The sequence below is a fragment of the Episyrphus balteatus genome, chromosome 1 (genome assembly GCF_945859705.1).
Source record: "Episyrphus balteatus chromosome 1, idEpiBalt1.1, whole genome shotgun sequence".
NCBI classification, from domain to species: domain Eukaryota; kingdom Metazoa; phylum Arthropoda; class Insecta; order Diptera; family Syrphidae; genus Episyrphus; species Episyrphus balteatus.
This window is the reverse complement of record NC_079134.1, coordinates 171,802,702-171,826,896: the sequence shown is the minus strand read 5'-3', so window position 1 is coordinate 171,826,896 and position 24,195 is coordinate 171,802,702. Positions and strand designations below refer to the sequence as shown.

The following is a 24,195-nucleotide window of genomic DNA, read 5'->3' as shown; positions in this document are numbered from 1 at the left end:
CTTGATGCTGAACAAGTAGGATCACTGAACATAACTGAACAGTGAGTTGAATATGGGTTTACAACTTCAAATGCTTTTCATCTATTTCGAGGGATTTTATTTGATTTACATTTATAAAAATGCTATAGGTACAAATTATAGCATCTTTGGATGTTTTCCGTGCCACCCTGTTGTTTTTTCTTCTATCTACAAATTTGATGTCCATGAAAGTTAAATTTATGTATACATATTTAAAACGAATGATTGATTTATGTATCAGTTATCACATATTGATAAGCACTGTCTAAAATTTGATAAAAACTTTAAACCTACCCAACTACATACAACATAAAAATTTTGCCAACAAAAATTTAAATCCATTGTCATTTCATTACATTTCATTATCAAACAAGCAAACAAAGATAACGCCATCTATTATCCATCATTTATTATTATCTAACAACTAAAAAGTAATAGCCTATTGTTAACTGGATCATGAACAAAAATGTGATATAAAAAATTTATCGTGTTGTTATTGAATTTCATGTTTGTTTATCTTTCGTTAATCATTTCATTTCTGTGTATGAACAACTTTAACCACAAATAGCTGTGGTTTAAGTGCCGGATATGTTCATTTGTATGTAGCATCAACAAAAACAGTAATTCTGATAATATGATAACAAATGAAAAGTATGCCAAATATTCTAAAATGCTATTTTCGACTACCGAATTTAGAAGAAATGCCATCATCCTCTTCGTTATTAGTCATCCTCCTTATCATCAACTTTTTTGTCTTTCTTTCGTTGTTGTTTTCAAAGCAAATTACCTACATTCCTCTGCTTATCTTCTACGTACCATTTATTTTTAAGGAAGTTTAGCTAAGACACTATTCAATAAGTTATATGGTGTCGAGAAGAAAGGCAAAGAAGGTTGGATGTGGAGGGTAGTGAGGTGAGCTTTTAAAATTCGCTGGATCGCAATGTCGTATTACTGATTGTCTATTTCTTAATTTTCATTCTATTGATTTATTCTCGCGGAAAAATATTATTGGATAAAGATAAGGAACAAAAAAAGGTAAATGATGTGAGTATCTCCGAGTGAGCTCCAAATGAGTAAATTGGGAACAATAATTCGTTCCATACTAATCTAAACTTGGAAGAAGCTGTTAAACTCTTGCAATCTTCTTTAATCTTCTTGAAACTCTTTTAATCTTAAAAAAAAATTCATCAAAAACCATTAACTTACCTTATGATGACTTCCAGTTAACCATGGCATCAATCCATCGACGAGTAGGCCCAAATCCATGCACACAATGGAATTGTTCTCATCGCTCAAGAATGTTACAAGATCCTCAGCGAGTATTGCTTTAACGCGCATATCAGCCTTTGGCATGAGGTTAATAAAACCATCCAAATCGGATGGCTTACGGTATGCCATTTTTGCAGGTTAAAAGATTTTTGGTGCACAGAAAACCGTTAATTTATTTTTGTATTTTTTTTTAATAGTTTTTTTACTGTTTTTATTTGAAAAATATTATTTTCTTTTTGTTGTGATGTTACACATTTTTGTTTTTTTTTCTTTTATTTTTGGAAATCACATTTTCAAAACTGAAGTTTTTAAAACCTTAGATGTTTATGGGTTTATTTCTGTTGTTTTTTTTTTTAGCGATGCTTGTTTAATGAGAGGTTTTCATAAAGTTCTCATGGTGAGAAATGCCGAAGAATCACTAGTATTTTTTAATCAAAAAGGAACCTAGAAAGAAATAAGAAAGATATTTTAATAACTGAAAATTTATTTTTTAATTGAATAAAAATTATATAATAATATAATATTAAGACGCCTGTAGCCAAGGAGTTACAAAAGTGCACTACTTTTGCGGTTAGGAAAATAAAATCTGAACAGTTTTTCCCACACAGAGTTGAGCATTTTCAAAGAGTTCAAACGGATACAAAAGTGGAACAAGTTATAAAGCTATAAATATATATTTGCTATCGCAGAGTTAAGCATATTTCCAAGTCCCCTAGGAACATTTCTGACACAAGTTTTTCTGAAAAGAACAATTCCTTAAGTTTTTCAATTCTCCTTCTCAATCGTTTAATCCAAGGCGTTGGCATAAGTCTTAAAAACGTGTTGAATTCAAGGACTTTGTAAAAACATCAGCAAATTGATCTTTTGAACCAATAGATTCAATTTTAATCACTCCAATTTGAATGTGGTTTTAAACGAATTGATATTTTATGTCAATATTCTTCGATTTCTTCGTTTCAAAAATGGGTTGCCACTTCAATACAGCTTTTGTTGTCTTCAAAAATTATTGCAGGTTCATTTTTTAATTTTTTTTTTTAAATCTTGCAATAACACCCAAACGCAAATAGCTTCGGAAACAGCTGCATTGAGTGCGAAATACTCAGTAGGTAGTTACAACTACTGTTCTTTAGTTTTTTCTTGCCCACGAAACCGTGCATCCAAAAACTTTAAAAACGTATTCAGGAACTGATTTTCTATCATACATATTTGCATAAAAGGGTGAACATAACTTAGCAAGGCTTCCAGGAAAATATGCTGTTGTCAAAGGACACCTTATACTGACGTATTGAATAAACGGTCAAGATGGAAAGCTATAACTTCAAGAAAGTATTGGATTCCGTCTAACAAGTTTTCGCTATAAGCACAGACAGCACTTGTGCTGGAATGAAAGGAAAGATTACTCTTGCTGGCTAATCCATAAGGAGAGCATGTGCAGCAACTCTCTGGCCCGAAAAGGATTGAAGATTGATTAAAAAATGCCAAGTTCCCATAGTTTTTTAAGCCACAAACAAATTCAAAAAATTCTCATAAGAGTATCTTTCATCTTAATAGAAGTAAATTGACCCATACATTTAGTCTGTTAGTTTTCATACCCACATACGAACAACATAATGATTGACAAACTGATAAACTCGCAGACTAAACGGGTTGTTTTCAATCGAATATGGTGCGAATACGAGTAAACTTGATTCGAATTCCATGTTCCAGTTGATTTTTCATGTTTGTGAGCTTGTTCGAGAACCAATTCAGTGGTTTGACCAAACCAACAAAAAAAACAAGTTTACTCGTATCATAGTCCAGTTTTAATGGTCCGTTTAGCAGGTTTTAAATTATGAATTTAACCCACTACCATCTCTTTCGTCATCCGTCATAATTTGTTCAAAGACGATAGTTACTTCTTTAAATTAATTTTAAATAGACTGAAGCTATGTTAGAATGTTAGTATTCCATGGATGTAAAATAAGTAACGGTTCTTTAATATTATTATTGTGTTTACGGTCAAGACCTCTAACCTCAATTGCAAAATTTAGTAGTACCAAATGTCTTATTTTCTAATGGTTATTCCTTAACAATACAAAAAAAAACCACAACAATTTCAGAAAAAAATGCTAGACAAGCTGTTGGGTTATTTGCTTTGTTCTATTATGTATTTCTTTTCTCACTATTTCCCTCGACCGCATCACAGACAGGGTTTGTGTTAAGTCGTCCACTCAAAACATCTTCTAGTTCCGTTTGAGTTTCGAAAAAAATTCTCTCTCTGCAAAGCGGCTGAAAAAAAAGTTTTCTCCTCAATTATGTTGTCAAAGTTAAAGCGATTACACTTGTTCTTAGGACAATAACCCCTCTAATCTTCTCTCCACCCCTTCTCATTCGCTCCCAACAAGTGCAGCATTCGAAAAAAAAAACTATTTCACATTCACCCCTACCTACGCCGCCTGTTGTAGGAAAATCTTGAAACTTGAAAGTATTGAAGCTGCTGAATTGGCACAAAAAAATGTACAACAGAGCAATTGCAACTGTTCTGTACACCCCCACTGAGAATTAAAATGGAAAAAAAAGAAGAAAAATAAAAAACGTTTAATAAAAAATGAGTTCACGAACTTAACAGGTCAATTTGCGTGTTTCCGAAAAAACCCTTTACTTTTTTGTGTACCACCGCAGCAGAGCATTTAAATGGCAATTTTTATTGTGTTGTATTGCTTTGTATCTTTCTCTGTGTCAACATTTGGAGAGTTTATTTTTTACTTCTATTGTTAAGAGTTGTTGGTTGGGTGGTGGAAGATATCTGCAACAATTAATAATCCTATGTTGCAAGTAGTATATTTCTCTCCGATGGGTAATTCGCCTTCGAGCCTATCGGAATTTTTTTTGTTTTTTGTTTGATATGTTGTGCAAGAGATTACGAAGATTTGCAACCTATCCTACTTGACTCCATTGTTGCATGCAGTGATCTCTGTTGTGTGTAGTAACTTGCTCTTAATGACAAGTATTGGATTCATACAAAAATCCCAGTTAACGGTTTTAAGGTCACACACACAATCTAAGAGAAAAAGTTACTACGCTCACAATGTACCTTTTTGGGTAATTTTTATAGATTATAATGTATTAATTGATTGATTTTGTTTGAGTCGTTTGTCAAATTATCTCCTTCAAGTTTACACATCATTCATATTCTCTACTGAAAAGTAAGTATAAAAACGCATGTTCAGGAAATATTAAGGCTTGGCCACACCGGAGGGTATGCGGTAGCGGTACGGGTAGCGGTAACGATATTAGTATGAACAAAATTCCACATCTGAACGTTGATATGTCAGTTTGGAATTTTTTTCATACAAGTACCGTTACCTCTACCCGTACCGCTACCGCATACCCTCCGGTGTGGCCAAGCCTTTAGGGAGTAGACATTTAATTAACGTCGTTTTCTGATTGGAAGCATTTTTTGACAACTAACCAATCTTGATTTAAAATTTTGTTCGTAACATTTCTGAACCTTCCCAAAGTTTGAAAACACTTGACCAACTTGCTTTTCAGGAATTGCAGATAACTTTGAAGACGGAAAGAACGCACTCCTAACTTTTGACATTACACAATGCATTTCAACTTTACCAATCGCCAATTTGAAGTTTTGTTCTTGTCTCCTGTCAAAAACAATCGAAGAGAGTCTGAACTGTCAAACAAAAAATTGTGTTTTTTTTTTGCCTCTGAACGTTCAGAGCTTAAAATTTGTGTTTAATTTTTTGTTCGGAACGTTTTCTGACCTTGTTCAGAGTGCACTTAATGAGCTCAGAGTAAAATAACTGAGCAGACCAAATTGAATGCTGAAAACAAGCATTTGACAAGTGAAATATGAGGAAGAAACTTTCTTAAGTAAATATGTCAAATAGTAACAGCTAAATGTTTGGGTTTGTTTCAAAAATAAGCCCTGAGAATTCAGAACACGTTTTATTCAGAGGATGTTCAGAGGGTGCTCGATATGCTCGAACTGTGTTCTGGGGGTAGATTCTATAAAAAAACGAAAACGATCATGTGCAACAATTCAGAACAAATTTTTTTCGTTTTCCAAGTTATGTATTTAGATTAAACCATTCGCACACACGAAAACGTTTGTTCGTTTACGCAATATAGAGTCTCACCTCCGAACTCTAAAAACTTGAAACACCTATAAGGCGTGTGTTCACCGTCATGGTTTTAAACTGTTCTTAACAAACTTATTAAGCCTTTTGCTGTTCTTTGAGGTTTTTCTGTCCTGCACTGTTCTAGTTTGATGTTCATTGAAGCTGTGTTGAACAGTGTAGAACAGAATTTTCTGTATTTGCTTTTGAGTCAAAACATATTTGAACAGATTTATGAGAACTGTAATACGCGTTTGTTGTCGTTTACTGTTCCGACGTTTCTCATGAAACTGTTTTGTCCTGTTCTGATCAAACTATATATTTCCTCTTTGAACAAAACTTAAATAACGTGTTTAAGGAAGAGGTTTATACTAAAGAAGATAAGCTTTTAAGTACGGGTCGCACCAGCTGGCTCTAGTCCCTGATTACTAACTGCCAAAAGGTTAACATATTTAACAACGCCAGCTGATAGCCACTGTCTGCTACCAAACGGTGAACATGTTAAACTTTGACTCTGATAAATACTCACTGACTGACGGGGACGGCATCAGAACCGTCCCTATAAAAACAAAAGCGTCTGGCAAATAGCTGGGTGTCACATATGCTTGAGAACAAGTTCATACGACCAAGTGTCGTAAATATATTATTGCTGTCATTTTATACAGTTTTGAATTGTTACTGACTCAGATTTCGTAGTTCAGTTCAGTTAGTTTTTTCTCCATCACAGCATGTTCCTCATATCTTGTATCTATCGCAATGAATTCTCTTACACATCTTTTTTTTCGGTGCAGTAGCAAAAAAAAAAAGGCAAAGGGAATCACACTATACTCTTTTCTCTCGACTGTGTCTCCATCTATGTAAATGGAGACGAATAACAAAAATAAAACAGACAGTAAAATAAAAAGAAAATAGAAAGAAGTATGTATATTAACTGTTCAGTAGCACAGCGTACAGACATACATGAAAGACAAACTTAAAATTATGGAATACTGAGATATACCTACCAGGGAAGGGGGTAAAAAGAGGGGTATGGTGAATTTGTTGAGGATTTTCAACATGTTCTTCTATGTCTAGATAATTTTGCAGTGTGTTATTACGACGACAACGACACAGTCAATTCAAGAAGGCCATCCGAGTCTGGTGCTAAACACACAAAAGTAGAAGAAGAAGAGGAAAAAAAAACGTGAGTGGATCACTTATGCACTTGGGGTACATTGGGTGATGCATTTATGCCTTTGAAACATGTGACACGATAGGAGACACTGTCAATCACAAGTACTTAGACGTTGTCTATCTTTCTCTCGTCGTTGGTAGCTTAAGCTTGGTGTAATTTTGTATTTGTATGATAAATAAGTAAAGCGTGAGCTGACTTTGCTTTGTTTTTTTGAATGGAAAGTGTTTCGAGAGAAAATTTTCTATAAAGTCTAATTATATTGTTATTGTATCAGAGAGAAATCAAGTTAAATAAAAAAAAACGAGTTCATTTGTTTGGGTTTGGTCACCTTTGATTCTATAATAATCTCAACAAAAACTAGATATATTTTACAACAAAAAATCGACACCGTTTTAATTGTTTTGTTGACAAAATGCTTATGACAACTTTTCTAGACAAAAATTTCGTAACTTTTTGCTACGTGTTTTTTTGCAGATTTGACACCTTTGTTAAGTTGAATTATGACACCACAAAAACATGTAATGCAAGCGTTAACATGAACATTTCCGGATTTAGATTAAAAAAAAAAAACTCACAAGTGAGTCAAATGTGAGACTATTATTTATGAAATTAGACGTTTTGTTTGCATTCTAAGTGAAGTTACGAATTTTTGTACGATTTTAATAAATATCAGTAATGATGACCTTTAAAACCAAACAAAAAATAGAAAAGACGATGTATTACAAAGTATTACCAAAAACTTTTTTTCGAATTTCAAATCGCAATAGTTGCGAATGGTGAAGACTAACACGGCGGATCTGATTTCCATTCGAATTATATTTTCTCCCGTTTTCAAATTTTAGCTGTTCCGAAATCTTTCGCTGAAAAACATTTGACTATTTATCATTCTCTTCGCCGCACAGTGGTGCCTTTTTGGCATCAAAAATCATTTGCACGGCCATTTCTTGATGAAAATTCATTAAATATAGCTTCCAATTTTTTTTTTTAATTCAAAATGTTGGCTCCAAAATGGCGGATAAAATACGCGTTTACAAGATCTTTTTTTTCGAAACTCTATATAAGCTAAAAATAAAGCTTAACTGATGAAAAAAAGATGTTTAACTTTTTATTTAGGTACAACTGTTCATATTCAAAGCAAAAATATTCAAAACATTTTAAAATAAAGTTCAAAAAGTGCAAAAGTAGTATACGCACTTTTAGACCTTTTATAATTCTATTTTTTGATCTTTTTTTTTTAGTTTTTAAGTTAGCACAAGTGCTGTTTGGATATCGTCGGTGAAACCAGAAAAGTGTGTAACTCCATTTTAGCAAATTTTCGAGTTTGCTAATAAAATAAAAACTATGAACTTTAAGGGGATTCTGAGTTTAAGGAGTTTAAGATATTATTTTTGTCTAACACATGGCATTCAAATCTAATTTTCAGAAAATTTGGAGTTACACACTTTTCTGGTTTTGACAATGATCAAGACATAAACAAAAACTCAGAACTCATTGGGATCTCTTTTTAAAAAAATGCTTCAGAACCAAAATTAAAAACAGTACGCTCCCGCTGCGAAGGAGAAATATGGCTCAACCCAAATAAGCATAACAGTACATTCTCGAAAAAAAAACGAATAAAAGTTAAAAGAAGTAAGACTTCGAGTGTATCCTTGGCGACTTAAGAATCAAGTACGAAAATGAGAAACGAAAAACAGAAACCATACGACAAACAACTCCGGGAACAACAGATTGATTGATTTAACTGCAGATCAAAGTGTGATATCATATCATATATTCGATTCCGCATCAATTAAACTGACAGTTTTTCGACTTCTCTGAAGAGGTTTACATTCGAATGACAATTCAAGAAAAAATATTAACTGGTCACGATAGCCCGAAATTATAGGTCAATGAATCGACTCAAAATAAGACTAGTTTTAAGATAACACTGTCCATGAGTTTTTATAAATTTAAATGGCTATTGCTATATTGAAGATCATTCATAATTGTTATAAAAAGGATTTATTTTGGATCCATAGATACCCAAGGTCTACTTTTCAAATCCATTTCCTCGTTTTGAAAATCAATAAGGAAACTTGATTAAAAGTTCATCCTCTGCTGTGTTTATTCTTGTAAAAACTTTAATTTGTACACGACATGAAGAAGGAGTTTTAACAACATGATCCTTTTAATGTCAATTTCCTTATAATAACCATTGAAATAATGTCATTGCAATTATATTTCTTGTAAAGAAAAAAAGCAATTAAATTTTATGGCTTAAGTTTCTACAACAACATAAGCAAAACAAAAGAAAAATCATTGCATTGACTGAACAACAAAACAGCCCCAACTTGAAGAAAAACAAAAACACCAAACCATTAACTACGAAATAATTACGTCAACGCTAAAGCAAAACTAAAAAATATACCTACAAATAAAAATGAAACTAATAAAATTATCGACCAAGCATCATCACTAACCTGGTGTAGTAGTGTATATTACTCGTCTTTCTTTTATTTATCTTCTACTGGCGAATGCGAACCAACTACCACTAAATTGTATATAAAAAAATAACGACTCCACCCCATTAAGTTGTTGTTTTTGTTGCGACGTCATTTTTTGTTTTTCTTTTTTAAAAATATTATTTTTCTTTCCCCCTCAAATGACATTTGCCTTGAAAGTCTTTCACTTGGATTTCCTTTATACACCCGTACCCGCGTATATCGCTTTCTTACTATTTGTTTATGTTGTGATTCTTAGTTTTGCAACGTTCACTAAGTACCTGCCGTTATGTTTTATTTATTTTCATTTATATTTTTTTGTACTTTTGAAAATCAAAACATAAAAGAACATTTTGAAAAGAGTACACTATGTGTTGTAAGAATGTACTTTACGAAATTTAAAATGTATGATACTATGCACTTCACATTGGCATGCCTTTTGGCCGTCAAAAATGTTTTATGCATTTTAGAACAAGCTCTAAAGCAAATTTAGTTTTTAGTTAAGTGGACTTGTAAAAACAATTGGTACTTTATCAGTTTGGTATTTGATTGATTTTAGAAGCCGGATGATTTTAAACTTATTCCCCGAAGATTAACTTGCCTCGTTTGACAGGTGCATACATGACCACGCACTCCAAGGGGCAAAGTCGTCATAGCCATTTTTTTTAAAGCATTTTGACTATGTGAACTTCGTAGTAAACGCCATAGTATTGTAATTGAAACTTATCCTTAAATCTGTAAGCCAACTTAACCGAACATCACTCAAGGAATATTTATCTCAAATCAATCAATCATCCGATTTCGACAATGTCCATCTAAATAATTTTTAGGATACCTATTCTTACTTGCTTCCGAAAAATTGTACAAATGAGTTGGTATATGACCTTGATCAAGTCTGGGTTTTTGTGAGTTCCATCGTCAAGTTTCTTAGCACAAGCATTGTCATTGTCCGCTCGAATAATGTTTACACGCCTTTCCCTAATCCAGTTATGGATTTTTTTTTCCGACATACGGGTTCGCCATAGTGGAATCGCATGTCTCAAAACATGTATTTCTTTACATGCATTATTTGTTCTTTATCGTCACCATGTTTAGAAAACATTGCCCTGAGCTGAAATAAATTGTCGGCGTAAAGCAAAATTTTTCTAAGTCCTTAAGAAATCCTATAACAATTTTGCTCTACGCCGACGAATTGTTGTAATTAACATTATTTACACTTTACGTTTAAATAATTTGATTTTTATATTTTAGCTGATCAAGTTTGTAGTTCGTTTTTCATTTGTATAAAATTTATAATATTTTTCATTACTCAATATTTGTTCAAGTAATGCCTGATTTACAATATTGCGAGACGACGCACAGTGCAAAGTATGGAAAAAATTCAAAACAGCCTGATTTTTATGATCTTTTCGTTTTACATTATTTTTTAGTCTCATGGCAAGTAAATAGTGTATAAAACATTTTTTATTTCGGTTATAAGTTTTTGTCACATAAGTATACTAAGGATTGTTATTTTTATAACTCAAAAAGTGCGTTTTTCATACAAATTGTGTGTAAAAAGGCTTGAAACAATGATGATGAATGATACCTTTTTGGGAAGGTCGTATTTCCCACTTTATAACCTATTAACTTTTTTGATGAATGCACGTGAATCAAAAATGATGCTGAAGTTTGAAAATAAGCTGTTTTTGGGAGAAATAAACCGTTACTTAACCAATTATTGAAACGATCGAAAGCTTTCGAGTGCAAAAAAAACCAATAAAATATGTTAAGCTTACTCTTCTTAAGAGTATCCAATTAAAAACCGGTTTATTTGGAGCAATTTAACCCCGCGGTGCAGCGCTTTCGTAGATCATCACTAAATGGCCTACTTTTGACTTTTGAAAAATTACAGTTCGTCTAGTAAGAAGTCTGGCTATAATATTGCATTTTTCAAAACCCGTTTTAGAAGATCAAATTTTTTGACTTTTTTCCACTGGTCGCCGCACTGTGCGACGAGACGAGAGCGTAGCGTTTTTTCTGAACGTTTTCGATTAAAAAAAAATCGTTTTAAAATTGTATGGACACTCACAATACGGCGATTTTTTATTCTATAAAGTAAACAAAAAAAAAAAAAAAAAATAAACAATATTTTTTCAGAATCGAACTCGGTGGTGAGATTACGAGGCAATCACATTATTACCTAGGCTAAATCGAATTTAGAAATTATGAAAACTTTTATCCATATAGGCTGTCTAAAATATTTTAATATTAAAATTTTATTTTCGAAAAATCGTCGTCTCGAGTGTCCTTTTTCAAAATTTTCGGAATTTCATCGCAACGAGAATCGGAATTTTGTGTATTGTTTCATATATTTTCATTACATATTTGGAAATTTTTAAAATCGTCAAGGAAAATCTCGTCTCGCTCTCGTCTCGCAATATTGGGCTTTTAAGCCAAACGTCAGTGTTGTTAAATTAAATCCTTATTCTTTTGTAAAAAAAAATTTTCTTTCATTTCTTGGGGAATTATTACTATTGGCAATACGTGGAACCACACTGCATTCAAGAACAATTTTCCATCAACAATATGGAAGACTCATTCAGACACTTTAATTTAAGTTGCATCTTGGCAACCAAAAAAAAAAAAAGAGATCCATTAAGAAAATAGGTACAAGAACTTTTTTATAAATCTTTGAAATTGGCACATTACCAAAAATGTAGGTTTCGCTAAACAATAACAATAATAACGCGAAGTTAGGTATCACCTAGTTACACAAAATTTGGAGTGATGCTCTATTTATTTACTTAATCAAACAAAAAATATCAATACAAAAATTCTTGAAAATAGCAATTTTCTTCCATCAAGTTGGTATTTTCATAGAAATATTTATTCATGTTGGAAGAAAAGCTTATTAAAAAAAAAAAAAAAAAAACACCATCAACTACCATTTGTCTTAACTTACAGACAGACTTTGAATTATAAAAAGAGTTTGGATTACAAAAGTTATTAGCAAAAATATACTCATCCCTTCAAGTGGAAACTACAGTGGTGGAAAAAATAATAGAAACAAGGTGCTCTGTAACATCTTTCTGAATTTTGTTATGTATATTTACATGCAAAGTTAAAATTGAAATATGTGAAATTACTTAACATAACATTTAATAAAAATACAGCTTTAAATTCTTTTAATACTTTGTTGTTGTATATTTCCTTTTTAAACCCTCTCACAACTTCGTTCCATAGAAACCACCAATTTCGCACAGTGATAGAGTGTAATGCATTTTGTATGTTTGTCTACAGTTTTTGCTTTTTCTTAGACCTAGTGTCACCAATTGTTCGCTTAAGAACTCTCTATAGGTGTTCCATAAAATTGGCATGCCCCCATCGTCGAATGGCAATATTACATCGTCCGGAATTCGGACGTAATGGTTAGCAAACATTTTTCTTTTATTCAAAGGATTGGCAAAACTTCAGATGAAGAAAAGCATCCGCAGAACATTAGAAAACCTCTACCGTGTTTAACTGTCCTTTTAAAGTACTTAAGACTGAATTCTGTGTTCTCTGGCCTTCATAAAAATTTTCGGTCGGATCTAAGCAAATTCACCTGAGTTTAATTGGACCATAAGACCATTCAGTTAAAACGATGAAGGTGTTTTTTTTTTTTTTTTCTTTTGTAAAAACTAAGTGTTTGTTAATGTTATTTTTTTTTTGCTTAGGAAGGTACCTTTCGTCGATTTCTTTGAAGGATGGTTTCATTCAATCGAATTGTCTTACATGTTACAGGTGCATTTAACATTTTTTTTTATATTAATCCATCAGTAAAAATTTTGTTTTGCTATTTTGAATACTCTAATCTTATATTTTGTGGAAAATTTTGATGAAATAAATTGAAAACATATTTCTTTTTTTCAAAAAGAAAATTTTAAACACAAATTCATTTTATAAATTCTACTGATGAAATTTCATTTTACTACAGGTTATAGATATAGGACTGCCAAATGCCAAAAAAAATTCCATTTCGTTTTACTGATGACGTTCCATTTTTTTAATGTTCCGGTGCCATCATTAAAAAAATTACTGATGAAAGATGAAATCAACAGTAAAAAAAAATGCTTAAGGCTCGAATGTCAAATAAACATTTAATTTAATGACGTAAATTTACTGATTGCTATAAACACTCATCAGTAAAAGATTTCAAATTCCTGATGTTTCAATTTTTACTGATGGATTTTACTGATAGCATTTACTCATGAAATCAACAGTAAAAAAATTGCTTAAGGCTCGAATGTCAAATAAACATTTAATTTAATGACGTAAATTTACTGATTGCTATAAACGCTCATCAGTAAAAGATTTCAGATTCCTGATGTTTCAATTTTTACTGATGGATTTTACTGATAGCATTTACTCATGAAATCAACAGTAAAAAAATTGCTTAAGGCTCGAATGTCAAATAAACATTTAATTTAATGACGTAAATTTACTGATTGCTATAAACACTCATCAGTAAAAGATTTCAGATTCCTGATGTTTCAATTTTTACTGATGGCCTTAATGAAGAAAATTGGTATTTTTAGGAAAGAAGAATTAAAGTTTTGTAAAAACGTAAAGATATTTTTTGCAGAAACCTCTAGTTTGCACTTTTCGGCACAAATTTAAGGCTGTAAAGGCTTTTTCTTAAAGCAGTTTTTTACCTGCGTTATTTCATCCATTGTTATGCCTTCGTTTTTTTAATTTTTTTACATCTTCGCGGACGATATCTGAATCCGCGGCCTATTTTTGCAATTTAAATTGAAAATTTCGTTATTGGTTATTTTAGCCACATCAAGAATCTTAAAAAAAAGTTAATTATGGCCTGTTTAGAATTAAACAAAATTTAAGTATTTCTTAGAATCAAAGTAGGTATAAATTAAAAATATAAAAATTTCTTCATTTAAGTTTTCATTTAGTATAAATTATTGTTTCTATTATTTTTTCCATCATTGTAAATTTCGGTGTAATAGTTAAAGACTCCATCAGGCAAGTTTTAAAGTTTTCTAAACTAAAAGAAAACCAATTCAAAAAAAAAATCCATTCACTCAATTTTTTTTCTTTTACAAAACAAAAACATACGACTGCCAAAAAAAAATATTCAACCTAATGACATGACTGCAGCTAAAAATTTCAATAGCAGTAGAAAAAAAAGGTAAAGATATAGGGTAGTCGTCGACTAGGAATGTGGAATGATTGTCTGTGCTTAGCTTCACTGGAGGGTGGTTTTTAGTTTAGTTTTTGGTTTTGAGGCTGGCAAAGCCAAAAACCCAAAGGGTAGGTTGGGTTGGAAATATGTATTGTTTGTTGTTGGTACGTGAAGGTATGAAAGACAGGCACAAGAAGACAGAAATTCCAATATATACAGACAATAATCAAACAGCTGCATTGCCAAGTAGATAGTAGGTAGATATGACAATAATAATTTTCGCTTCTTTTAACTCTGCCAATGTTATATCCTTTTAAAGGAAAAAATGCATTAAAAAAAGGATCTATCTCAAGTTTTGTGCTTTTACTTTCTCAAACAACAACGACGACGACGACGACGACAACAATTTCAAGAAGCCAAAGAAATGACTCATTGCAAAACTCCACAACTTCTTTTTTTAAACCCTTATTTTCACAGAAACAAAATTCCTTTGCAAAAAATATAACAAAAAAAAAAAAAAAACAAAAAAGTCAATAATCTCTAGGAGACGGTCTCGTAAGTTCAAAGAAGAAGAAAAAATATGCTCACCTTTTTTTAATTTGTTTGTAGTTTTATCAACATTTGCTGGGTTAAATAAAGAAGAAAAAAAAAACTAATAAAAATAATAAAAAAGTGTATTTGTGAAATAATCTTAATCCTCGTTTTATATCCTTATTTTTTATGAATTGTTGATTGCGCACAGTTTTCTTCTCGGAAGCGATAACTTTTTTTCTTTTTGAGAGAAAACGAAATCCAAAAATAAATAAATACAAAAAAAAGAAGAAACGATTTTGGTGATGATGATAATCACTTTGTCCTTGTCACGCTAATGCAAAATATTTCGCCGCTAAATGGAACCGACTGAAACCAAACGAAAATCGAATCTACCAACAAGGAAAGAACGACGGCGACAACGACAAACCAACGACGACGACGTGTTGACAATTTTTACGGAATGATATAATTTTTTTTTTCTCGATGTTTTTTTTCAGATTTTTTTTCTTTTCTTTTTTTTGCTCAAATTATTCTTAATTTATAATAATTTTGCAATTAAATCAATCAGGCAAATCCGAGGGAGTGAGGGAATGCAAGTAAATAAGATAAATTTTGATTTAATTGAGAGTAAAAAAAATAACCACACACACCTTAAAAATTTTGTATTTCCTTCTTCACTTCACAGTTCACACAGAAAAAAAGACAGGCAGGATAGCGAAGATAATGACAATGGTGAGGGAGAGAGAGAGAGAGAGAAGAGGAAATGAAAATTTTCTTTTTCGCGATTCAACCACATCCAACATCACTACATACTAACTTAACTACACCGACCACCGACACACTTATAAAAACTTTGCATTTTCGATTTTCTTTCTACTACTATTTTTTTTGCTAGGTTTTTTTTTTTTTTCTTTGAATAATAAATCGAGTTTCGTGATGATTTTCGTTTCGTAGTTTCTTTTTTATATATATTTATTATTTTATGAAACACATACACTTTTTATTTTTCTATTTCGTATATAAATTTTTGGTATTTTCTTTTTCGAATTGAGAGATGATTGAAAATTTTTTTTTTATAATTCTCTTGTAATGTTAACGGGAAGCCGTCATTTTGAAAAGTCGTCACACTGCACACACAGACTGCTCTGCTAGACTTGAATTGGGTGGAATTTTTCATCTTTTCTTGAATTTTTGTGTTGGAATGAAAGAGAAATTGGTGTATTTTTGTGTATAGTTATCTCATTTTTTAATGTTTATGTATTATGGGGCGAATTGGAGTTGTGATTTTGAGAAGGTAGGTGGCGGTAGTGTTTCAGATGAAAAGAACTGCCAGGCAAGCTTGTTTGGAAAACGAAAGAAGAACCAGTACTAAACCTCAGCTTTACTACCAATTTCAGAAAATAAAAATTGCTGATCCATGGATTAAATATTTGAACAACTAGCCATAAAACGATTAAATAAAGCTGTTTTATGAAGGCCATTTGGACCAGTTGTACAAATATTTAATCCGTGGATCAGCAACTTCTGTCTTCTGAAAGTGGTGTTTAAGTTGAGGTTTAGTACTGGTTCAAGGTTCGTATATTTTTAAATAGCCGAACACATTCTTTCAAAAAATCTTATCCTCAGCTGATCCGCCAAAATCGGAGAGTTAAATTCCTGAACCAAGGCTGACTCACGTTTGTACTACTGGCCCTTAAGACCCAAATTCGCAAATTGGGTCAGTTCAAATTTGAAATTAATTTATTTTCTATACGATTTGATATTCGAAATGTGATAATTTTCAAAATTATGGTAGACTACTCATGAGTAGAAATCTAGTCTAAAAAAATACACATTCCTTCACACAGAAAAAATATTTATTTTTGACTATTTTTTAACTATTTTCATAGTTGAAATCTACATGACAATTTTAAATAGTTAAAAATTGTTATTTGTGACTATTATAATAGTCAATCGAAGTATTATCACAATTAACTATTAAATAGTCAATTTTAACTATTAAAATAGTTATTTGTCAGATAGAGGGAGTTATGGGGCTATATACAATGCTTTTTTTGCAGGTGGCAGGGGAGGGGAAATATTAAAAATGAAAAAATGTTTATTAAAAAGTTGTTTTTATTTATCATCGCTTTTTATAAATATATTAACCCAAAAATAATGGTTCAAACGAAATATGCTTATATTGGCCAAAATAAGGGCTTATGGAAGTTTGTAGCTTACTTTCTCTGTTCATAAATGATTTTTGTTTCACTGAAAAATTAGTTAATAATTTTGAACAATTAATAATAATTAATTATAATAATAATTTCTTACCTTTATTTGGAGACGGACTGAGTTTCCTCGAAAATAGAGATTTTGTTTAATTCTGAAGTCTCCAAAGTCAAGTCTAGTATATCATCGAGTATTCTGTCAGTCAAAAGCAAGAAATAAATGAATTAAAAATGCACAGGGCAGTAAAAAGTAAGTGAAATATGAGTGAAAACTCTCCAATTTTTTGCTAGAGCTGCGTACTGAAAAACGGAAAGCAAAACGAAATTTTCCGTTCAAGATTTCGTTAACGAAATTCTGTATCGAAAATTTCGTTTCGATTCAGCTGCATACTAGGCTTTTTCGTTTCGCATCAGCAGCGTACTAGGTTTTATTCGGTAGAGTAGAATCTTCCTTTTTTCCGTTAGCTGATGCAAATTTTGGCAAACTCTACAAGTAAATTTTTAGACCGAGGAAATAACTCCTGGAATTAATCCTTGCCCTTGAGGTGTTGATCAATTTTTCAGTAGCAACATTTTAAATATCAGCTATTCTTTGCTTGCCAAATGGTATACCAATGCGCCAAATATTAAGCTTCGGTCTTGAAAACCTTACATTTTTCTCCAAGTTCTCCAAGATGTTATTTCACCGAGTTCGGCTTTTCTTTGCAAAAAACAACATAATTTTTGTTGTGTTTTTCAAGAAAAGGAAAATTTGTTTACCTTTTCTTTAGTTCGTTTCTGTATGAAAATGTCCTAAATCGATCGATGTCTTTAAGTGGCTATCAATTCCAGACATCATTGACTGAGTTTACAGCAGCTTCAGCCTTGAGCATTTAGAAAAAATCAAAACAAGATACAAAAACTACCACCAAAGTGCAGACTGCAGAGTATTTTTTTCTTTTTCATTTTTCTCAACTGACCAGGCCACAGTCGCGTGCCCAAGGATCTTTTTTTTATGTATTTTGTTTTCAAAAAAAAACTATTTTGTGTTTTTCCAATAAAATATTAAATAATAGTTGTTTAAAATAGTCTATTTAATAGACCCGAGCTCCAGAGCAAAAATAGAACAAATTCGTTCAAGACTTTTTATTGGCGATTATGATTCCTTGGCATACAAGAATACTCCAGCCAAAAGTGCTACTAAATCCATTGGTGCATTTCTGAGAAAACGGCAACACTGGTCGGTTTTCAGTTTTTTTGATTTAACTCGAAAACCAAGCCTGACTTTGAAATGGTTCAAAGACACTTTTCATAGCAAATTAAATTTTCTGTCAAGTTAAGATGGTTAAAAAATTTAAAAAATTATTTTTGACTAAAATTCTAACCTAAAATCAAAGAAAAAAAAGTTAAAAAAATGGCAATTTTATTTTTTTTTACTAAATCAAGGAGCATTTTGTGTATGTAGCCGGGACGTCCAAACTTTGTACTAATGAAATAAAGTAGAGGTAAAATCCTTTGATAATATGTAATTTTTATTTTTTTTTGTCAAGAAACAACTTAAATGTACCTATTCAAAAATTAGCACTTTTTCTAAATTTTTGACTTTTTTAGTTAAAAGCAAGTTTTTGAAACTCGATAAAATCGTATTAATTGGTAACTTTTAGACTTTTAAAGTAAACATACTTCGAGGTATTGATTTAATATAAACTAAATAATATGACAAACAAAAAAATTTATTTGCATCCTTATGGCCTTTTGTGCAATTTTGTGTATGTCCATTTTTATAAATTCGGGTCGAATGGATGGACGGAGAGCCATTAGCTTTGGTCTATTGCATAGAAGAACATTTAATACCAACTCTTTTACTGTTTTCAATGGCCTGAAAATCAATTCTTGTAAAATCCGCGACCAACGAAAAGTTTCTCTTGAAAAACGAAAAAAATACTCTAATGAGTTTGAAACAAAATAGCTCAGGCAAATTAGTAAATCAAATTGCACTTTTCGCGGGACAAATTTTTTTCATGGAACGTGTTTAGGTGAATGTCCTTATCGTAAAACTGAATTTTTTGGGATGATAAGATATCGGGAACAGCCGTCATCTTGGAAAAGAGGTCGGTGCCGTTTTTATTTTATAACTCCATTTTTACTCATTTAAACCAAAAATGTCCGAGGATAAACTTATTATCAAATAAATTATCTAAAAAATGGTATACAAATGAATTCCGTGAGTTAGTTAAATTCAATTTTATAGTCGGTCAAAATCCGGGTTCTTCTCGCAAGGTTAAGACAATATGACATTTTTTCAAATATCTGAAGAACTTTTGATTTGTTTGGGATTTTCTAAAAGAATGAATTATAGCACTTTTAATTATCTATGAAATGAGCCCTTTATCGTTACTGTAACCAACATAATGTATAAGCTATCTAACGTCGAAGTTCACATTCTACCAGTCAAAAGTGAGAAAATATCAAGTTTTCTTCTATTAGACCGAGCAAATTTTTGAAGTGGAGGTATAACCAAAATATAAGTAAACAGTTTTTTAACTATATTCGTCTAAATATTGAATTCAAAGTTTGAAATATTTAATGTTAACCTTTATATGGTTTTCGAGGTTTTAAATGAAGTGAATTTTCCAATTAATGTGAATAAGCTAAAGTGACACTATTTAAAATTCTAAATATAAGAACTGATGCCCTGTCATTTTTCCTAAACATGAACACCTCAATCTCAGCATTACGATAAGTATAACTCAAGATATGAGCTGTGTAAGCCGTTATGTTTTCGAGACTATTGTGTTTAATTTTTGATTGTTTATTTGAACTATTGAAATCCCAAATATGTTCAGTTTAAAAATCGTATATCATGACTTCGACGTTTGTTGCTTCCACAATGTGATGGTTACAAAAACAATAAAGGGTTCATTTCATAGATAATTAAAAGTGCTATAATTCATTCTTTTAGAAAATCCCAAACAAATCAAAAGTTCTTCAGATATTTGAAAAAATGTCATATTGTCTTAACCTTGCGAGAAGAACCCGGATTTTGACCGACTATAAAATTGAATTTAACTAACTCACGGAATTCATTTGTATACCATTTTTTAGATAATTTATTTGATAATAAGTTTATCCTCGGACATTTTTGGTTTAAATGAGTAAAAATGGAGTTATAAAATAAAAACGGCACCGACCTCTTTTCCAAGATGACGGCTGTTCCCGATATCTTATCATCCCAAAAAATTCACTTTTACGATAAGGACATTCACCTAAACACGTTCCATGAAAAAAATTTGTCCCGCGAAAAGTGCAATTTGATTTACTAATTTGCCTGAGCTATTTTGTTTCAAACTCATTAGAGTATTTTTTTCGTTTTTCAAGAGAAACTTTTCGTTGGTCGCGGATTTTACAAGAATTGATTTTCAGGCCATTGAAAACAGTAAAAGAGTTGGTATTAAATGTTCTTCTATGCAATAGACCAAAGCTAATGGCTCTCCGTCCATCCATTCGACCCGAATTTATAAAAATGGACATACACAAAATTGCACAAAAGGCCATAAGGATGCAAATAAATTTTTTTGTTTGTCATATTTAGTTTATATTAAATCAATACCTCGAAGTATGTTTACTTTAAAAGTCTAAAAGTTACCAATTAATACGATTTTATCGAGTTTCAAAAACTTGCTTTTAACTAAAAAAGTCAAAAATTTAGAAAAAGTGCTAATTTTTGAATAGGTACATTTAAGTTGTTTCTTGACAAAAAAAAATAAAAATTACATATTATCAAAGGATTTTACCTCTACTTTATTTCATTAGTACAAAGTTTGGACGTCCCGGCTACATACACAAAATGCCCCTTGATTTAGTAAAAAAAAATAAAATTGCCATTTTTTTAACTTTTTTTTCTTTGATTTTAGGTTAGAATTTTAGTCAAAAATAATTTTTAAAATTTTTTAACCATCTTAACTTGACAGAAAATTTAATTTGCTATGAAAAGTGTCTTTGAACCATTTCAAAGTCAGGCTTGGTTTTCGAGTTAAATCAAAAAAACTGAAAACCGACCAGTGTTGCCGTTTTCTCAGAAATGCACCAATGGATTTAGTAGCACTTTTGGCTGGAGTATTCTTGTATGCCCAGGAATCATAATCGCCAATAAAAACTCTTGAACGAATTTGTTCCATCGAAAAGGGTCTATTCAATAGACTAAAAGAATTGTTTGTTTGTTTTGAAGATTTTTTTATTTTCAGATGAAATTAAAATATGGATTTTAGCAATACGGAAAACCCATGAAAGTGCTCCAAATAAGTACTTTAAAAGTACAAGTTTCAGTGCTTTTTCTGTAGGTAAAAAAGTACTGGAAAATGTACATCAGAACCATCTCCAGAAGTGCTTCGCTGATGCACTTTTGAAGTACATTTGTCTGTACTATTAATGGAGGGGAAATTTATTTCATCTTGCATGCAAGAAAGAGATAGCTGCTTCACGTATTCTTATATACAGAAAGTATATAACTGAGTTTTTTCCCGAGCTCCTATCTTTTTTCAGTGGAAAAGAAGTACTTCTTTTACGTACATATTTCACCGGTTTTTTCTGTAGTTCTGCGTTTGCTGGGGAATTTTCAAAAATGCACAAAATTTTGTTATGCTCGCCTAGTTTTTCTAATCTCCTAAAAATGTAATTCCAATTCCAATTTCTATGAACTGGTAACACTAACTTCTATGCTCTCTTTTCATATTGTTCTTCGTTTTTATTTTCTCCTTTCTTTTTTTAATTTATTTACATTTTCCACCGGTTCCTTGTCGCGATTGGTTCAATGGTCATTAAGGTCGATTAAAAACAACTAAAAAACAACTGTGCATTTATTAAAATCTTTAAAAACAAAAAGGTATTTATTAATTATTAGTGACCATTTATACTTCAAAAGACATAACTTTAATCAATGCGTTTTAGCTAGAATGGCTCACATTCATGGAACATTCCTCCTGGCAGGCATCATCATCTCCCTTTGTCTATGTACAATTTTAAATTTTGCATCAGCTAGTTTACCGAACAAACCATATCGCCGTTCCTTTATAAATCCTTATCCACGATTCAAAGCTTATCATGATAAAGGTAACCCCGGCGAGCCACTTTATTTGACCCCAATGATAGAAGCAAAAAACATTACAGCAGCTCGCACAGCTGCCAAAGTCGTAGACAATCGATTTCACAATGTTACCAGCTATGCCGGTTATTTAACCGTAGACAAAAGATACAATTCAAATATGTTTTTTTGGTACTTCCCCGCTGAATATAATCAACCCTATGCACCTGTTGTATTGTGGCTTCAAGGTGGTCCTGGGGCATCTTCTTTGTTTGGACTATTCCAAGAAAATGGTCCATTTGAATTTAAAAAAGCCAAAGCACATCTCGAAAGAAGAGCAAAATACTCGTGGAGCGAGAAAATGAATTTGATTTATATTGATAATCCAGTTGGAACTGGGTTCAGTTTTACCGACGACGATAAAGGCTATTCACGAAATGAACGACAAGTTGCTAAAAATCTTCAAGAAGCTGTTAGACAGTTATTTAAGTTGTTTGACTTTGCATTAGTCGATGGGTTTTGGATAACTGGGGAATCCTATGCTGGAAAATATATTCCAGCATTGGCCTATTACATTCATCATAATCAGAACTCTGTTCACAATGATGTTGATATTCCTCTTAAAGGAGTTGCTATTGGTAATGGCTTATCCGATCCACAAAATCAATTGAATTACGGAGACTATCTCTATCAATTGGGTCTCCTTGATATTAATAGTTATCGGCATTTCCAAATCCTCGAACAGGAAGCAGTTGACTTAATTCATGAACACGATTTAGCTGGTGCCTTTGATATACTCGATAGTCTAATGAATATCGATGGCAAATTTAATGCATCGCTGTTTAGAAATGTAACTGGTTATAGCACTTATTTCAATTATCTTCAACCATCTTACGATGAAGGTGAAGTTGGTGCTATGGGGACATTTCTTCAATCATCTGATACAAGACGTGCAATTCATGTTGGCAATAAGACATTCCACGACTTGGATACCGAAAATAAAGTTGAAGAATATCTGAAAGAAGATGTAATGGATAGTGTGGCACCATGGGTTGCCGATTTACTAAATTACTATACTGTTTGCATTTATAATGGACAATTGGATATTATTGTGGCTTATCCAATGACTGTGAATTATTTGCAAAATTTGAAATTCTCAAGTGCTGATGTTTATAAAATAGCCAAACGTGATATTTGGAGAGTGGATAAAGAAGTAGCTGGATATAAGAAAAGGGCTGGAAATTTGTTGGAAGTGATGGTTCGTAATGCAGGACACATGGTACCGAGAGATCAACCTAAATGGATGTTTGATTTGATAACCGATTTGACGGGAACAAAAGATTGAAATATGAATAAAATTGGCCTGTAACGTTTTGTTTTAATAAAAATTGAATTTTTTCTAATTCGTTGAGTTCTTATTTTTCTTTTACAGTTTCAGCTACATTGTATTACTTTTTGAATGCCTCGAATAAAGACTAAATTCGTATTAGAATATGAAATTGCGGGAATTCGATAAAGTTGTACTCATAGAATGCATATATCTTCACAGTTCGATTGCTGGCATTGGTTCCAAAGAAAGTCCAATATTTAATAGTCGTATTGTTATACATTTAGAAAAGATATTTATTGTAGATTAACAACACATCCGATAACGGATTCAGACTAGTCTAGTCGACTTTGCTGCTGGGCGGGGTATAATTTTTTTCAAAGTTAGTTCTCGTCTCCTACATTTTAACATTCAAAAAGGGACATGGAAACCTGCAGATCAATCAACCAGATTGATCATACTGCGATCGATGCTAGACATTCCTCCAGTGTTTTGGATGTCCGAACGTTCCGAAGAGCCAATATTTATTCTCATTCATACCTGTTAGTGACTCTACAAACGAAAAAGCGATTGAGGAAATATTGGGAATGAGGTAGAGGCTCTTATTGCGAGTTTAACTTTCGATGCAAAGAAGTCGATCGAATAGATAAATATCTGGTTTGGTATTCAGCCCTATCGTGAGTTTCACGTGAACGTGATTCCACCCGGAAAAATTGAATTTCACTTTTCCCTTATTGTGAGTTACGGGCGAAAGGTTGTTCACGTTCGGACATCTCCCTGTATTTTCAACTTTTTTTTTAGATAGTTTGTGAGATATTCGACAGCTCTTCTTCTTCCACTTAAATTTTGGT

General features: G+C 31.8%; 2 protein-coding genes across 9 annotated transcripts in view; one reads left to right on the top strand and one right to left on the bottom strand.

Moving 5' to 3' along the window:
• LOC129907845 (CLIP-associating protein) overlaps nucleotides 1-15,875 on the bottom strand; it is a 63,431-nt gene extending 47,556 nt beyond the window's left edge. For 4 of the 8 annotated variants that reach the window (XM_055984249.1, XM_055984251.1, XM_055984250.1 and 1 more), the window contains exons 1-2: nucleotides 14,803-15,875; nucleotides 1,225-1,731 (exon numbers count right to left, since the gene is read on the bottom strand). In XM_055984249.1, the coding sequence (XP_055840224.1) occupies nucleotides 1,225-1,416 (192 nt within the window). In that variant the 5' untranslated portion in view covers nucleotides 1,417-1,731; nucleotides 14,803-15,875. The remainder of the gene's footprint in view (nucleotides 1-1,224; nucleotides 1,732-14,802) is intronic. The other 4 variants (XM_055984253.1, XM_055984254.1, XM_055984256.1 and 1 more) reach the window with 1 other exon arrangement.
• A 5,822-nt stretch (nucleotides 15,876-21,697) lies between these two features.
• On the top strand, nucleotides 21,698-23,399 carry LOC129906496 (venom serine carboxypeptidase-like). The gene is made up of 2 exons (XM_055982277.1): nucleotides 21,698-21,819; nucleotides 21,885-23,399. Exon 2 carries the CDS (start codon nucleotides 21,890-21,892, stop codon nucleotides 23,360-23,362), a length of 1,473 nt encoding a protein of 490 aa, XP_055838252.1. The 5' UTR covers nucleotides 21,698-21,819; nucleotides 21,885-21,889; the 3' UTR covers nucleotides 23,363-23,399.
• Nucleotides 23,400-24,195: the final 796 nt, after the last annotated feature.